The 18,760-nt window shown below is 43.5% G+C and overlaps 2 protein-coding genes across 3 annotated transcripts in view; both read right to left on the reverse strand.

The window, feature by feature from the left end:
- Positions 1–15,385, reverse strand: part of LOC146686668 (signal-induced proliferation-associated 1-like protein 1) — a 37,370-nt gene extending 21,985 nt beyond the window's left edge. For both annotated transcript variants that reach the window (XM_085442038.1, XM_085442036.1), the window contains exon 1: positions 15,037–15,385. The gene's annotated coding sequence lies outside the window, so the exon portion shown is untranslated. The remainder of the gene's footprint in view (positions 1–15,036) is intronic.
- Positions 15,386–17,072: 1,687 nt separating this feature from the next.
- gpx2 (glutathione peroxidase 2) lies at positions 17,073–18,702 on the reverse strand. The gene is made up of 2 exons (XM_085442039.1): positions 18,087–18,702; positions 17,073–17,778 (listed from the first exon to the last, which is right to left on the reverse strand). The coding sequence occupies exons 1-2, from the start codon at positions 18,453–18,455 to the stop codon at positions 17,425–17,427; spliced, it is 723 nt and encodes a 240-aa protein (XP_085298165.1). The 5' UTR covers positions 18,456–18,702; the 3' UTR covers positions 17,073–17,424.
- Between the last annotated feature and the right edge of the window lie 58 nt (positions 18,703–18,760).

The raw sequence follows: 18,760 nt of genomic DNA on the forward strand, positions 1-18,760 counted from the left end.
CTTTCCTCATATGTTTGATATATCAACATCGATTTATAAGTCATGCAAAGAGTGTAAGCACAAAATCTCAAAGCTCTGCAGATGATTCAGTTTTCAGAAAGCCTTGGGCAAATCAGCCAGAGTCAGCCTAGCTTCAGTACACAGAAGAGTGCTTTCTGACAACAAATCTTTAAGCCTGTGCATATTATGCAGCAGAGTGGGATTCTGCAGGCCCAATATTGTGCAAAAAACATGCAGCATTAAATCATGCAGTAGCAATTAAAGTCATAAATCCTGCTTGCAAAATGTAGCATGCGGAGGCTAATGTGCTTACAGGCTTTTGCACTGTTTTTGCACAAACAAACTGTGAGCTGAAACAAACATGAAGACTTTCAAATCAAACCCAGTATATCATTTTAATGGGTAGAGCTTACAAGCAAAAATGGCCTCGGATCACATCATTCGACCTTCATGTATCTTTTGAAATCTTCAGCGAGAGCATAATCAAGTAGGATGACAGGCAGTATCTCCAATATGATCTTCAGTCTGTCACACAAGGAGGGTTTCCTGCTTAGCTGAATGGACATCAATTGTTTGGGGCATGGCAGTAGATTATGTGCCTGAAGCAAATTAATAAACACTCATTATTTATTTAAAAAAACTAATTCATGTCCTACTAAATCTCTCTTTCTCTCACGTTTATAGGAGTGAAAATAGTCAGGGAATGCAAGTTAAACCATGCGTCTAGTCCCAGAGCGTTGGGCCTCATTCCCTTATGCCGCCGAGCGTCCACAGGGACAGAGAGATGAATTGAACTAACACACGACACACGTGCGCACACACATGTCCCAGAAAACAGGCCTCTAATCTCCTCGCTGACAGTTACGCAGACAGACGGCTGACTTCATGGTCCTGTCAGATTAAAAGAATAGCTATAGCACTGAGACTTAGAGTCTTGTGTTGGCTGAGAGCGGGGAAAACTTTATAAGAAACAAAGATAAAACCTAACGATTCACAGGATAATGCCGTCTTGTTCTAAACCATCCTATCAGTCTTTTTCTATTTAAAAAAAAAAGAAAGAAGATTTTTCCACATCTCAGTGGGACGTGTCTAGACAGCTTCTGCATGCTGACCAAATTTGGTTAACTTCCTGTAATTGGGGCTCTAACCTCTGAGTGTAGACCATGTGACCCTACCTAGAGATGAGAAAAAGAGCAATAAAGAGGTGATGATTTTATGACATACCTCTCATGATCTACAATTTGTTGATTGTGTGCTTCTGGGGATGAGACAGAGTAATGAGTTTCTTGGAAGCCTCAGTGTGTGTAATTCAGCTCATACAGTGGGGCCTTCCAGACACCCATGAAATCAAAGGTGGAAGACAGACAGCAGTCAGTCAGCAGGAACGGTGAATCGTGCAGTGAATCACAAGCAAGGGTATGAGAATGTCCTGAGTCATCATCATTAAGGCACAGCTTGGCTTACTAGACTTATATTTTAAAAAAAGACTCTGTCTCCTGAAGGGGAGTCCCATTTGCTGATGTTGATGAGAGAAAGGACAACATGCTGCAGTTGAAAGAGTCTTCCCCCTCGGGTCTCCCAACAGAGAGGGAATGAAGTTTCCCAGTACAACAGGCAAGTGTATCCAAAGCCGAGACAAAAGAGCCGAAGGATTGCCCTACAAGCTTGTAATTACTGCGTGCTTGAATGAGGCTAAGGGGCTGTTTGCCTGACACCATTGGCTTTCAAACAGGCACCCTACCATTTAGTCCATCGGCTCTCTCTGTGTACTAATCTTTCCCCGCTCTAAGGGTTGACAGGGCTGTTGGGCAACAGACACAAAGGTCCCTCTGTCCAAGCTTGGTCAAAAACTGGGGCCTCATTCCAGCACAGTGAAGTCTTTGAAAATTGCCTGGCACGGGAACCTCACTATAGCTGTGTGTATGCGGCCGCCAGGAAAAACCAGATGAATTAAATGCAAAGCGGAACTGGAGAGATAGAGATGGAGCAAATACCAAAAAACCAGGATTTGGAAAGAAGGGAAACAGACTTATTTTTCTAAAAAAAATAAATAAAAAAAAGTAAAAGGCAAAAGAATAATGTCAAAAAAAGGGGGAAAAACTATCTGTATGAGATTCATAACAGGACCGATTAGCTGTTCTGTAATCCACTCACTCACAGCTGCAACACATATTAACTAGCAGATAACTGAGGGTTAGGGAGAAAAAGGGAAAGCTATCATGTCTGGGAAAGATGAATACACTATAAAAGGAGCCAAAAAAAGACAGACAGAATACATGGGGAAGCAAAAACTCATCTACAACTGGCCACTATGTCATGCACCAGTCAGAAAGAGACTGATGTAATAATAGTCAAGCCAGACTCCTACACAGCATTTCTTTTCGTGTAGGGCGTGTAAGTGAGTGAGGGGTGAACTGAGGTAGCCGCTGAACTTCCAGATGCACAGGACGTAGCAGAGCACTAGTTCCTTCTCTCTGTTTGACTCTCCCTGTCTTTCTCTCTGCCCTTCCCCACCTCTCCCTGCTGCCTCCTCCTGTTCACAGATCTGGCTGAGAACCAGGCACGAACCTGCCCGTCCATCTGATTGAGCAAACCTGAGAACCTGACACCTTCAGGGGAAAACAAGGCAGGCATGCTGGCAGACAAACAACACCAGCATCATCCAACTGCGAGCAAAGATCCTGGAATTCCACCAATTTCAGTGGAGGAAGTGATGAACATCTGTGTGCATGGAGGGGAAGAAGTCGGGCATGTTTAGGCAATGCTGTCTGCCCAAGAGTTATAAAACACCTGTTTAAAAAAAAGAAAGAAAAAAAGCTTGTCTTCTATTCTTGCAGTTACCTTAGACTGAAAGCTTTGGTCTAGGTTGTACCGCTCTGGGTGAAGTGGAGTGCCACACTGAGAACTGGGCCGATGTGTAGTTGGAGGACTTGAAAACCCAGTGGCAGTGTATCGACATTCATCACATCCATTGTCCTGTAGTGCGCCGTTGTGCTAACGCTCCTCTGCCTTAACGCTGGGCCCCCCTCGCTATCACTGCAGCACAGTTCAGTGAGTAATGGGCAGCGCTAACCGCTGGCAAAGTGAATTTCACTCACGGCCGTACACGAGACGACAGTTCTGGAGGAGAGCCAGAACACATTCATTGCCATTATCTCCAGCAGGGCGTCCTCGTTCCTTCCTCTCCTCTTATACAGAAAGCACTTCAGCAGGGTTTCACGTGGGAGACACAGCAGAATAAACAGACACTTGAAACACTTTACATAGTTTATAGTTAGCAACAGTAAACCCATTCCTATATCCAATTATCTGGGTGGGCCCCAAGTTCTGACAATGAAAGCCTTTGTCCAACTCCTACAGTGACACTTTTTAAAAAAACAAAAAACCCAAAGCTAATTGCACAGCTAAGTGCTTAGGTGGTCTACTTATCTAGACTAAAGAAGCTTCTGTTTAACACCTGATGATAATCTGTCAAAGAAAATTGTCTTAAATAGGTTTATAGTTGATTTGAATTATGCTATGCTATAACATTATGTACAGTCATTTAATTTATGAAGACAATGGTTTAGAGCCTCATATTTGGCTGAGACAGTTTAGATATAATCCCATCATCTTTTACAGATTGTGGCTTAGAAAGAGCAGTGGAGAAGAAGCAGTGTGCTGCTGCCTGAAGAGGAATGTAAAAAATTCTAATGAGGTGGCCGCCTAGCTGCTGAACTGCAGCAGTTTGGAGCTGGGTTTTAAAAGTGGAAGTCTGCTCAAGGCTGTACTTTCCCTCTCCTTGCCCTTCCTCCCTGCCTGCCTACAACCCTAGGACTCCATTAGAGACAGGGAGCTACTGATGCACATAGACAGGTACATGCAGAGACAAAGACCCGAGCACACACACACGTGCACACACATTCATGCACAGCAAAACCTAGAAAATAAGACAGCAACATCTACACAACAACAGAGATTGTTCTCATAAGCACAATCCCTGGGAACTGATGACTGATGGATACCCGTTTCTGAAGCTAAACCACTTGTTGTTTAATCATAAACAGCACTTTTGTGTCTCGCACCGGTCCGCTGAGATGTTATTTCTGGAAAACCTGTCTCAAACCAAAAATATCTTTTCTTTGAAATTTCATGTTTGACATGCAAATTATGGTCTCTTTATGATCTCCGTGCAGAAACTACTCAGACTGCCCAGAATAAAAAGATCGCCCTATGCACAATTCAACTTTCCAAAGATACCTCTTAACAAAAATAAACAATAAAATGTAAAATGTCTGTGAAAATAAAGAGGCTGGCCAAATAGAATCTTTTTTAAATGCTTCTGTTGTCACTGGAAATCTTTATTGCCATTTCTTCTCAAACTGTACACTGCAGACACTGTTCCCAGGTGGAAGCTGGTGAGGGATTTTATTCTTGTTGCCTAGCGATGTGAGGATGTTGCAATGAGCATGTAATTTACACGGATGCTCTGACTAGCCTGCTGTTCATTTCCTGGTGAATAACCTGTTCTCTCACTACAGATCTGTGTTGCTTGTGGACTTTTACGGAGGTGTATGCTGAATTAATAAAATTATTTTATCCAAGTATAAGCGTTTAAGACTGGCCAGCACCGCAGTCTTGGATAAGCACCGAAAATCATGGTCAAATAATTAATTCAGCAAAGTAGTGAACAACTTTGTACATCCATTTCTGTGAACAATTTCTTCTTCTTTTTCAACACAGCATCAAGGGTTAACAATTTTTCTACCTCAGTACCAAGAGGCATCTTTGGAGTCTCCATTTCTGGGCACAGTTTACGTGCATTCACTTTCTCAGTTTTGCCATCGGAAACATGAACGCTTTGGAAAAACCTTGGCTCTAAAACAAAGAGATTCTCTGTGTGTGGCACCGGAACTATGTGGATATAGTGCCAAGAAGATAACTGCAGGAAACCTTGGTACAACTGGTGGCATGTTGCCAGCAGCTGATGATGAAGACCAAAGAGCACTGTCACCTGACTCTCACCTGGTGGTACTCATTAAGCACAGTCAAACTGGCACTATCATTTGAGCTGTTTTTCCTGAGTAGCCACCAAACACAAGTTGGCCCACAGTAAGCGTGTCCACAGCAGTTCTGCCCTTTGGGGCCCTTATATGGCTTTTCTACGGGTAAGCCCACAGAAAACCCATATGGTACCCTTATAGGTTGGTTGCCATGTCCCATAGGAATTTTGCTTTTTGGGGCACCTTAGAGGGAAATCTGTGAGCATCCCACAGTGACTTTGCCCACAGAAAACCCATACGAGGTACATGTAGGGTTGCCCACATGGGGCCCATAGCAGTTTTGCCCTTTTGAGTCTCCATGAGGGTTGGCTCATGCAGGTCAATAGGCCATTCTTAATAAATGAAAAAGGGAGAAAAAAGACTGAGGTATACCAAATTACAAAAGAACTGGACTGAAAATCAATGATAACAGGTCTTATGAAGTGATAAAGCCACGACATGTTTAGTTCAAACTGGTGTCAAGAAGTAAAGAGATCAAGAGCGGTTAAACCTCTCTTGACAGAGGTTCTGTCATGGTTTGGGGCCGTACTTCAACCAGTGCTGTTGGTGATTTTTCCAAAATTGATAGAGTTATGAACACAAAAAAAGTATAATCAGAAGTTGATCCTCCATGCAATAGGATGGATTGGTAATTGCTTCCTTTTTCAGCACGGCAATGATTCCAAACACGCTGTCATCCCTGGATAGAAAAACATACAACAGACCACCCTCAGTCATGGACAGGCCTCCCCAGAGCCTGGAGATAAAATTGAGGTTACTGTACTCTAAAAATCCTAGAAATGTGGTTTCGAGCCAGATGCTTACTCTGAATAACACTTTTAGGAATCTTGGAGTCATTTTTGATGTCATTCAATACGCATTTTGAACAAATATGTAGGACTGCTTTTTTCCATTTGTGCAATATCTCCAAAATTAGAAATATCCTGTCTCAGAGTGACGCTGAAAAACTAGTTCATGTATTTATTACTTCCAGGCTGGACGACTGTAATTCATTATTATCTGGATGTCCTAAAAACTCCCTGTAAAGCCTTCAGTTGATCAAAACATGATGCAGCAAGAGTCCTGACAGGGACTAGACAGAGAGAGCAGATTTCTCCTATATTGGCTTCTCTACATTGGCTTCCTGGTAAATGCAGAATTGAATTTTAAATCCTGCTCCTCACATACAAGGTCTTGAATAATCAGGCCCCATCTTATCTTATAGTACTTTATTACCCCATTAGAGGTCTTCACTCTCAGACTGCAGGCTTACTTGTGGTTCCCTGAATATTTAAAAGTAGAATGGGAGGCAGAGCCTTCAACTTCCAGGCCCCTCTTCTGTGGAATCACTCTACTCTTAAGATTAGGCTTAAAACTTCCCTTTTTGATAAAGCATATAGTTATGGCTGGATCAGGTGACCCTGAATCCTCTCTTAGTTCTGCTGCAATACGTCCAGGCTGCTGGGGGATTCCCACGATGCAGTGTTTCTTCTTCAGCCACCGTTTTCACTCACCATGTGTTTATACACTTCTCTGCATTTACTTGCTTGTTATTATTAATCTCTGGTTCTCTTCCACAGCATGTCTTTTGTCCTGTCTTCATCCACTTACCCCCAACCGGTTGCGACAGATGGCCACCTATCCCTGAACCTGGTTCTGCTGGAGATTTCTTCCAGTTAAAAAGGAGTTTTTTCTTCCCACTGCCTCCAAAGAGCGTGCTCATATGATTGTTGGGGGTTTTCTCTGTCTTCTTTACTGTATATCACTGTAGGGTCTTTACCTTAGGATAAAAAGCACCTTGAGGCAACTGTTGTTGTGATGAGGTGCAATATAAATACATATTTTCATATTATTGAACCCAAACTTTTATTTATAGCTATATCTATATAAGGCAGACATAGATGTCTATATAGAGCTAGCATCTATCTGTACATAATGAGTACTTTGGACACAGTCTGAACATCAGAAAAGTCAGCCTGCTGAAAGTCATACCAACTCTAATGTAAGACCTTTTAAAAAAGGAAGGAAAAGAAAAAACAGCTTGAGAAATGTAATTTGTCTGCCCTGCACCACACAGGAAATCTATTTAGAACCATTTCTAAAACAGTCTACCTCTCATCAACTATTCTGTCATTTCCTGCAGGTGAACAATATCTGCAATTTATATGGGAAAGTTTCCCTGCAACGTCCTGAGAGAGAAAGCTTCAGTATTCTCGACCAACTCATCTTTCAGCTTCTGCTTTTACAGACAACGACCAAAAGAAAATGAAAGGCAGTTCCTGTTGTTGTTCTAATGCATTTGAATTTAACCACAGTTTTACTTCTATTATAAAAGAAAACCTCAACTTTCCACACTGAACTGAAAAAAGAAACTGACCTGAGCAACGGGGCCAACAATGCAAAGAGAGCATTTCCCAGCAGCGGGCCTTGTTAAACACGGCTGTGACGACTGGGAGGTGTTTCTAGGGCTAGTCTGTTTACTTTATTCACCCTACAAAAGGTAAATTCCCTCTCTTAATATCTGAAGAGCAGTGAACCTATTTGTTACCAAACAAATACTCCCAGCTCAGCATGGGTCTGGCACACTCCACTCTATGTGCTCAAGTATATGTGCTGGGATGAAGCAGTTTCATCAATTGAGGATTAAAATAGAAGGACGGGAGGGCGAAGCTGCGGTATAATTAACAGTGTTGATGCAAGGAGGAGGGTTGAGAGAAGAATCTGTGGGCTTGCTGTCTATAATTGAGCCCCTTCACATGCTAAAAGACGGGGGATGGGACTCAGCCAGGGGTCCCAGCAAACACTTCCAAGCCTGCTATTACTTCATTCTTGGATCACAGGCACTTGTGAGCAAAGCAAATCAGAGTAAGCCCTTAGTGCTTCTCACAGTAACGTGCACAGATTAATTTTGACTGTTCCACTGGAGCAGCGTCTCTTCATCGTCATTTGCAGCACAACAGTGGAGCTGTATGAAAGTTTGAACTGGGATAAATACCGGGGGTCATGAGATGTCAATCAAAATGTTAAGTAGATCATGGTTTTCTGATTGAACATCACTGGACGCCCCAGGCTGCGGGCACCCAGTGGTCATATACACACTGCATGCCAGGAAACTCATGTCCTAGCTGTCCAAACACCAATAGAGTAATCAATAATATTCCTGAAAATCAACACACTTGGAAACAGAAAACACGTGAGCTACACACAGTTGTTGTTAGAAATCCCGTTTATGGCCACATTGTTCCAATTGGAAACAAACCAATCAATGTTAAAATTTTAGCCCTATGAGTTCGAGCTTAGGGCTCTCAGGATGTTGGCCAATCAGTTGGATCACATTGCTCTGTCATATGGGGTAAAAGGAGCAGCATAACCTACAAAGCACCTCCAGTGGACCTGCATAATCCTTGGCTTCTCTATTGTCTTGTGTCTGTGAGCTTCCAGATCAAATTGCATCAATGTGCTTGGACCCTGTTGTACTTCCTTGTAAGTCCATCCATTCACTTTCTTAACCACTTATCCAGCTACAGCCACAGGATCTGGAGCCCATCCCAGCTGACAATGAGAGAGAGGCAGCGTCAACCAAACAGAGTTTGCCAGACCGCCACCAGACTGACACAGACTTACAACCACCCACATCCACGCTTAAAGCCAATTTAGAATCACTAATTAACCTTTGGACTGTGGGAGGAAACCAGAGCATCCGGGGAAAGTCCACAGAGTCCAAGGACACCATGCAAATGTCCCGGAGAAAGTGTATAAGTCTGTATAAGTTCTATATTTACTGCTGCATAAAATGCAAAAAAGTTCAACTGTATTCATGAGCAAGACCAGTGGTTTGGAATGCAGGAAGGGTCAAGAGAAAGCATTTACATCTTTGCATACAACCGTGGATTAGCAGCAAGGTCAGCTAACGGCAACCTGTCACATTTTTACAGCTGAGGTGTTGATATGACAGATGCCTGCAATGTTTGGAAGTCATCCACTGCCCTGTCCTCTGCCTGATTGCACAGGTAGCAAACAAGCTGAATCACAGAGAGATGTGAAAAAGGAATCCTGATAAGATCGCCCTTACCACAGTAAAGAAAAGCGCATTTATTTATCACAAAGGCAGAAAACAATCATAGCATGGATAATGTAACAGCAACCTTGTATCTATTGCTGGAACAGACACTAACTCAACATTCAGATGCACTGAATCAGTTAGGAAAAAAGAATGAAAGCAGTGTGACACAGTCACAGCAGATACTCCGAGGGGCTGAACTCGCATTTATAGAATTATGTAGATTCATTTTAAATGGTTTGTCTGGGCATGTTGTAGCAAAGTGCTGTTAAAAGAAGCGGCGCAGTTCTTACAGTGTGATTAAGCAGGTTGGGGGAGGCTGGGACCTTGCTGAGCCAACTTGAGAAACATGACCTCCACAGCAACAGCAGAACTGACCACGGCCTATTTAAAAAGCCCACAGAGAATGTAATCTAATCTACCATAAGTTGCTCTGTGCATCCTCTTCAGTTAATTTCCCTCAGTCAAACTGATCTTTCAATCGATCAACAGCTGTTTAGCCCCTAAGCATGCCTCTGCAGCAATAAGGAAATGCACATAAACTCATTCAATTACACAAATTGATGACTGGGATGTATTGCAGCAGTACGGATTTTACCACAGACAAACATATGACGGACACAATGGGACCTTTAGCTGAGAGAGCAGTGGGTAAAAAGGAAAATACAGCCAGTCATCCTGGAGTGCCAAAGTCAAGGTGAAGGCTTGATTAATACCCCCTTACATTGGTATCTCCTCTGAGGCCACCGCTAGTGCACAAGATGTCCACAGTTTTATAATTAGCCCTTTTAAGTTGAAAAATAAGGATTAGTTCTTGCCAGATAAGCATTTTACTAAGGTAACGGCAATGTGATGCAGTCAGTACAAAGGACATGGGTACTTCAGTACAACACAGAGACGGCAACAAAGGAAGACCTTCTTGTTGTTACTCTCACGGGAAAGCTCAGGGGATTCTCTGGGATGTCTCTCAAGAAGCCTTGCTGACTGTGCTGTCCCCTCAACGCCCTCACAGCTTGCAGGGCAGTCTAATTTCCGAACTGAAGGCAGGTATGCTTCAGTAATCAGGAGGTCAGAAATGGCAGGTAGCTTCTTGATGCACAGTTGAGCAGCTGTGAGGCTCGATGAGGACTCAAATTTCAACAACAGCAACAGCAGCAGCGTGGCAAACTTATACATGTAAACCGTTTCCAGTCATTGATTTGGGCACGTGTCCAGTGCACGGCCCAGTGCACTTCCAGTCCAATTACAGTCAGGCCACAAGGTTAATCAATTCATACAGTCATTTGGACTACGATAAGTCAGCTAGTGTTGCATAACAGTGGTGCCCTGCTAAATCACACTCTGCCAAAAGAAAAAAAAAAATCACAGTGCAAACCTGCACAGCATGCTGCTCCTGCTGTACTGCACCACATTAATGGCACACTCCAGCCAGCCCTGCAACTGGAGTTTTAACCTATTATTGAGCCAGTCTTATGCAAACTGCATTTAACTACAAACAACAGCTCAGGGAGGAGGGTTTCTAATGCTTTTGTTCCCCCTGGTGCCGAAATGTACAACCCCCCCCCCCCCCCAAAAAAAATAAAAAAATAAATACAAGTAAATTAACATCTGCTTTGCTAATCACACAGTGTCAGGCACTTGTCCCAGTAATTGTTCTGTTTTGATTTTGGTGTACTGATGAAGACTGAAGCTTTGTGTGAGCCCCTCATTTGCACCTTTCACTATGTTTTTCTAGCTCCTGCTGGGCATTTGAACACATTTAGCCTTCTAGGATCTTTTGAAAGTGAGGCAGAAGTTGGACATTTAGGACACACCAAACTAAAAATTTGTCCAGTTGTATGTGTTCGCTTTGTCAATAGCAAACAAGCCACTTCTGACTTCTTCCTTATCAGTATTCTACTCGAGTGTACGTACCGTGTAAACACAAGCAAAGCAACGACTTCACCTTACCTCCTCCCAGTGCCGATAAAGACAACTGCTGAACTAAGCACCAGAGCCATTGAGGGACTGAAAGAAGTGGCCAGCGTAAGGTGACATATTCAACTTCAACATAGCACATGCCCAGCTTTCAGTTTCAGCTGAATTCTTTGAGTTGCAAAGCTAGCCTGGCCGGGTATCCAGGAATACATCAATGAAATACACAGGAAACAGGCAGTGAGAGAGGAAAGGCTGGGAAAGCAGCCATGTTTGTTATTAACCAGCTCTATCTGGCCTTTGCACCTGGAGCAACATGGAAAAAAACTATGGCCTATTTTATCAGAGAGCATACTATTGCACCCCGGTTAGACTATTTACAACATATATTTATATTTATAGAGAGAGACAGAGAGAAACTTACAGTATTTGCTCTTTATAAAATTGAGTGAGGTACTAAAAAAAAAAAAAAAACTATTACAAGACAAGTGAGTAGGACATTCTCCTGCACACTTCAGTCAGTCCACTTGAGGCTATTTATCTAAAAAGTCATCTGAACCTTACAGACTGAGCCTTTGGTCCACAGTGGTCTCATTCTTCCCTCTCAAACAAGAGCAAAACAGGGACTCACAGAGTGGAAAGAGATTCCCTGGTTCCAAAGGCAAAGGATGTGGAATTTTGGAACCATATGAGAAGAGGGGAATTTCGGTACAGGAAACAAAGCACAACACGGACTACAGCTGGTGTTGTTAAATAGAGTTCTGGGGCAAACCTTACGCAGCGTTTTGTTGTGCCAGCATTCCAGTTTTACTACACGTCACATGGTAAAAGGCTCCTGAACATAATAATACAATCGTAAACATGAACAAGAATGAGGATAAGCTGATCAGACCTGTCTACGTATTGAGATCTGTTCTGAGATCAGCCGTGGCAGAGCCCTTGCGCATTCCTGCCTGCTTCTCAGATTTCGGTCCACAGGAGGGGGGACAACGGCAGAACCTCTGCGGTTTTTGTACGTGGAATTATTTTCCAAAGCTGCCCGCATGGTCTCTGTATGAGGCTCGGGCCTGCAGCTCTGCTTGATGTTTGGATTCTTCACTGAGTCGGAGTTCTGTAATCCATTCCAGAGAGAGTGTGCAGGCCAAAAAGAGACAGTGTAGCAACTGGCAGACATGTCGAGACAATACCAAGCACGTCGCTGCTGTGTGGCAGCGGGGATAGCCTGCAGCAACACATCATCATCAGAATCCCTAGTTTTCATTATGGAACATTTCACTTTTTTTAAGTGGTTGTTTACCAATCCTTCTTCTTATTTTTTAAAAACGTTCTCATCTCTGTCCCACGTCAGACTATTTTCAGCTTGTGTGTGAGGTTCGATGGGAGCAGAAAAGGGGAATTACACAGCGTCTGATCTCGGCATGACTGTGGGTTTTGGTTTGGGTTTGAGAGTTGGAAGCAGGATGACAGAAACCAGAGAGGTCTCTTTAGTTTATGAATGCAGTGTATATTGTGACAGACCACCAAACGGAGACCAAACCCTTCAGTCAAGGTCAGAGCCCAGCCAGCTTGCAACACCTTCCACCTGTCCCACCGCTCAGCCTCCCAGGGTCAGCAATCTCCCACACCAATAATTACAGTGCGTCCAAACCGCTGCACATTTTTGCGAGGTCAGAAACTTTGCGTCAGGTGGGATGGAGAAGGGAGTGATTTCCTCTTTGTCTGGACCCATTTACTCTGTGACAGAGCTCTGAAAGGGGATTACATCATCACTATTGTGGCTTCCGAGCCCTCTGCTTTCCTCCGCCGGGTGGTATAAAGTGGACCGTCCCATCCAGACAAAGACAGAGCATTCCAACAGTTTAGCAAGCAGGAAATTCAGACCCACAGTCACACCTCATTAAAGTCAAACTCATCAACCTCTCAGTCACCAGCAAAAAAAAAGAAAAAAAAGACACTCACTCTGAAGAATCATCAGAGGCCATGTTACCATCAGGTCATTTGACTTCTGACTATGAGCTGACTAATACCAGTCAGACACTTCACTCGTAAAAACTGAGGAAGCTTCCCCTTTCTTTTCTTTTTTCTTTTGTCAAATCTGTTACAAAAGCTTCTGTCAAATCCAGGAAAAAGTGACTCATGTAGGAGGGGAAAAATCTGCCTTGTAACTGACATTGACCACATTGGTACACCACTTTTTATCCAGGGATGCATCTCAAGGTCTGTTTATTTTGCTGTCCAGTGAGAGGTGTGTGCGCAGGCGTCACAGTCTCAGAAATGACTTTGTGACGGTAAGAGTCACCACACCACAATGAATAGAGTTCAGTCAGTATCGACTTTAAGAGCGCTGATGCACTTTGAACCTGAGCATTAATGAAAAAATAATAATAATACTAACCTCATCTTTCTTTGTATAATATAAACAGTTAATTTAAGCATGTTATGAAGACCACTTAGCATATCTGCAGCGCATACATTCCAGAGTAACAAATTATAAATCAGCACAATGCTTCTCTTGTTGTTCCCTTTTATCTTTGCTCAAACTATTCCCTCCGAGCCAATGCACAGGAGACAATGATAACATAAGCTCAATTTAGCAACAGGAAGCATCCTTGTGCTTTCTATAAAAGACCCTACTACGAATGAAGAACACCAACAATTGTTGTGCGAGAGATGCAACACAAAGTGAAAATAGCAACACTGTCCTCCAGTAATAAAACAAGGGGAGGACTACGTATGCTGATAAGGAACGTGAGAAGCAGAGACTCTGCTAAACAAGCAGAGTTATCTATTCTGAAAGTAGTCTCATCCAAATCTTTGGGCAGATCTTATCAACTGAACTAGCCTCTCATCCCCAAATGAACCGTTACAGGCCCACACAGTGAAAGAAATAAAACAGAGCAAGTATTTATTCCCATCCAACAAGATCATTTTCATCATCTATAATAAAAATAACAATAGAAAAAAAGCAAGAAGCAATCCAATGTATTTGCAGAAGGCAAAAAAGGGACAAAACTGAGAGTAACTAAGCAGTAAAAGTGGAAGTGAAGCTGTATGATCAGTCATGCCAGCCACAGTGGGTCAGCTAAGCTTATCAAGAATGCTAAAAATCCCAGATCCTTGCCCAAAACCAAACTACAAAGTTTCCCCTTTTTCACCTGACTCAAGTTGTCCAACTGCAATAAACAGTGCTTCTGTAACACACACTCACACACCATGATTCAGTTATGAGCAGCCACCCCTCTATTGTATTTAATTCCCTACCTGCTTACTTGTAACCGTTTCACTGTAGTTGATATTTTGTAAAACATGGCCCCCTCTGGACACAACGCTGCCCTGTGAAAGTAAACTCTGAAAGGTTAAGGTCTGTTTGTTTCTGTCAAAACAAAACTCCCAGCCCTTCATTACCAGATCTTTCCTATTCACACGCGCTGCTGCCACCACTGCACTGGTGTGCATGCCCTCTGTATTCCAAAACAGCCTATGTGAGCACAGTTGGACACAGAGGCTGGAGTGCACTCCACACATCCACATCAGGCAGAAATAAACTGATAATCTCATCAAGAATGGCACTGGATACTCAGCGTGGAGGGAGGGGGGCATGACTTGCAGAGAGCCCTGGTGGCCTAATCTATACAAGCAGATGCTGAGCCAGGGCAGGCTGTAAACAAATCTCTCAAGACAGATGTGGCAATCACCTGGTGCCTGACAAGCCTTCTCGTGTGGCAACAACGCGGGATACGCCACCTCGGAATTTTTTTTCCGGGTGGTGACAGACGTATATCCTCCAGTATGTGGCTTGAACGATGCCACCTGTGAATCGCAGAGAACAATGCCCTTGACATACACGGCGACGCAGCGGATATGTTTTGACAGCCACCCTGATAGCCTCACCACGCCAGCCCCATTAGTTCTGATAACAATAATAACACTGCGCACTGGCTTTCCCCCTGCACCTTCACACGGCACGAGGATGTGCTTTGTCCTCCTCACACAGATGTTGGGTGCAGGCACCCCCGCGCATGACTTCGTAACGCCACTCACCTTTTCTCATAGTGGTTGTCACACAACACGAAGCAGTCTTGCTTTTCTTTCCTCTCCCCCTTTTGTTTCAACTCGTAACAAGGTGCTCCAAGTCCGAGACACAAACTACGCAGCAGCTCTGTTGGCTGCCCTCGCGGGGGGGGGACACACAAAAAAAACGTGCTGGCTCCGGTTCAGACCGAGGACGGCCCGACGTCTTCCTCTGAACGGCAACTTGGAAGTTTGATAGAAAGTTACGGCTTTGCCTCGCTGCGGTATGCAGCTGCTGGAGGGATGAGATCATTCAGGCAGCCTCCCCTCTCCCTCTCTCTCCCTCTCCCTCTCTTTTCTGCCCCGGAGTCTCGCGAGAAGGCTTAGCGGGGGGAAAAGCAAACGTTGCCGTGGCAACAGTGCTCACCTGTAGTGAGTGGATGGTCAGAGGGGAAACGAAGAAGTCTCACTCTGCTTCAAGTGACCCCAGGTTAAAAAGTACGCAGTTTATTCAATAGCAGATGAAACTTGTCATGTTTTAGCCCAAAGCTCTTTAAGCTCGCTCCAGTCACACCGCTCGTGCATGTTTACTGCTGCGGAGTTTAATGTGAAACAGACAGTTAAGGCCATTAGGTTTGACCTTTGAACCATTATCTAAATCGACTTCAGTTTCAATTGTTTCAAATCATCAGTCAAATCTGATTGGTTAAACAAAAAGCCCTTTTGAGTTTATGACGTATCCACGTTGCAAACGGTGTATTGCGACCTACAGCCCACTGTTGCAGGGTCAGTGTGCAATTTTAAAAGCATTTCATTGAATTGGAAAGCTATAGGAGTCCATATTTTTCTTAGTGTGTTCAGAGCTTTTACTAAAGCTGTCTTTAAACGAACTTTTAGAGTCGGAAGCGAATTGATGGATGGATGGAGGGAGAGTGAGTCACCTGTTGAAAATAACTGATCTTTGGTGATATTTTTCTGCAAGCTGTGAGTAGATGGGAGCAGTGTAGAGGGTTTAAGGAGAGGCCCCTTGCGCTGCTCCTCTTGCTTCTCCCCAACGGGCGTGAAGCTTTTCCTTGCAGTCACACTGAGGGAAATCAAATGCCCTGGCGCATCACGACAGCATGGATATGTAAATATAATATGCAACGAGACTAAGTATTACTACAATAACCACAGCCACTATAAGTGGAAGTAAAACCCGTGAAAAGTATCACTTTAGTGCAGAAACGGCCCTAACCAATCTGGCGCCCTAGGCAAGATTTTAGGTGGCGCCCCCCTACATCAGCAGTGTAGTGTAATGTTGTAACAAATAATATTTCTATTAAATAAGCTTTACTTTGCATTTTAATTAACGTGGGATTATTTTTTGTATTTAGAAATAATAGTACCAACTTTTTTTTTTTTCAACATTTGTGGCACTGGCGTGGCGCCCCCAGATGGACGGCGCCCTTAGCATTTGCCTATACGGCCTATGCCACGGGCCGGCCCTGCTTTAGTGTTTCTAAATGTACCCACCTGCCATGAGGTCGCCGTGTGGCCTGTTGTGCTGACGTAGATGTCAGCATATGTGCACAAAGCCCTGCGCGAACCTGCAAAGCAGGCCTTGCAAACAGTGCAGACTTTGCATAAAAAGCTAAAGCTGCATGGCAGGTCATAACACAGGTAACGAGGTCACTGTTTACCCTACATGGATGACTTTGGGTTTGTCTTAAGGTGTCACTGTAGTGATAAAGCATTCATGTAGCTGCATGGTTTCAGCATGTTTTTACTTTAAAAATGTAGGTCTGGAAAATTAGTGTGGGAGGCTCTGAGATAATTTTAAAAAGGGATTCATCGGGCAAGAGGAAGCATAATTAGAAGATTGCGCTGTGAATTTTTTGAAAGGCTGTTTCAAATAATTCCACATCCTCCCCACTGTATTTAAAGCTTCATTATTATGCCTACTCCAGCTCTATTTTGGTCGTGCTTACATCAGTGGAGCGCATCTTTATGTTTATATATGGTCCAATTAAAAATCACACCTCAGTGGGAGACGAATTTGGTTTGAAGGTTTTATTCCAGTGCAAACATTATGTGTGTGTGATGAATGTTAATTCACGAGAGAAGTTTAGGATTAAATCAGCAGCACCATCTGCTGGACGAACAGGAAAAGAACAAGAAACAAAAGGATGTGATAAAAAAAAAAAAACAAAAAACATCAAAGTGATCATTTGCCTCATGCATAATGTACATATGTGTAAACTTTTAACTACACTGTTCATTCATCCACAACTGTTAAGCACTTATAAGGCTTCCGATGATATTCCCTTATTCTGTTTTAGAACATCACCCTCATTTAATAAGACTCAACGGTGTGGAGGACAGCATGACAGCTTTGAGAGTTATGGATGAGAAGTCATTAAGAGATGGAGGCTATTCTTAGGTCTTAGTTAATCTTAGCAGTCTTTGAATGTCAGGCTCTATGTCAATGGTGGGGAATTTTTTGCTGTATCGCTTAAAGGGTTCTCCCTCTGGCCCAATGAGGAATTTCTCAAAGTTCCAGGAGATATCCGTCCTGCTGATGGGGCTCCAAACCAGAAATTTGGGGTCCTGAATGAGAGAATTTGGGTCGTCATCGGGATAGGGGAGTTTGTCTTTCAGATAGGCAAAAACTGGGTGGGTATTTGTTCCATTGACGTCACACTTCTCGAAGATGGTAAAGATGGGCTTGAAGCCTCCACCTGGACGCACGTGCTGCAGTGAATTCAGGATTTCACCATTGGTGCAGTTCTCCTGCAGAGCACAAGCATTCATTGGTTTCACTATGATAGCGAAGATGATTAAAATCCTACTTCAGTATCAAACCATCAGTACCAGATACAGTTTGCACACTATTAAATGATGCAATTCCTGTAACTTGCTTTAGGAAAGAGGAAATACACTAATGCCAATAATACAAGTCAGACTTTAACTCAAACCAGACCCAGGTAGGATTGGGAAAAGGAAAATGTCTGTGACAACAACAATAACACAGAACTGGTACATTAAGTAATACATTTGAGAGGTTTTTAAGTGACTTCAAACTCTGCTGCTGAACTCACCTGATAGCCAAACTGATTGCAAGGAAAACCCAGGACCACCAGCCGATGGGGGTACTTGCTCTGCAGCTGGTTGAGCTCGCTGAAGTCCCGGGTGGTGGTTCCTCAGAGCGAGGCCACATTCTCTATGAGGACCACCCGTCCTCTGAAGACGTTGAAGTCCACAGAGTCTCCCTCCAGCGTGGTGGCCCTCAGGTCGTAGAAAGTCTTCGCGATGAACGTCATCTCGTCCTCTGGTTCTGCCACAGTGGAGGCAGAGGGGATCTCGAGCTGCCTGTATCCAAGCGCTTGGTCACCTGATTCATTTAGGGCAGAAAGTTGCCTTTGACAAGGATCAAATGGCCCTGCGGGAAAGTGATCTCCATCTGCCATCCTATACTCTGAAGAAGTCCGAAATAGATTAACGTAACTAATTGTCTTCTTATCAGGATTTTTAAAGTTTTATCAAGTAAACTGACTTTCTTGAAGTGAATGTAATTATATTCTCAAAGAGTGTTTTAGGGATAAAACTTGCACGTACTTCCTACTTTACGGCATCTCTGTAACATGTATCAGTTTTCTCTGTCATCAAAAATTTAACATGATCCCCCGTCTTTCACGGAGGGTGATTAAAAATGAATGAATCTGTCTGAACTCTTTCAGGACTTCACTCCTTGCATTCTAATGTAATGACTCAG

The sequence above is a fragment of the Copadichromis virginalis genome, linkage group LG19 (assembly GCF_057382275.1).
Source record: "Copadichromis virginalis isolate Kocher_CV1m ecotype Utaka linkage group LG19, C_Virginalis_male_GT1.1, whole genome shotgun sequence".
In the NCBI taxonomy this organism is placed as follows: Eukaryota; Metazoa; Chordata; class Actinopteri; order Cichliformes; family Cichlidae; genus Copadichromis; species Copadichromis virginalis.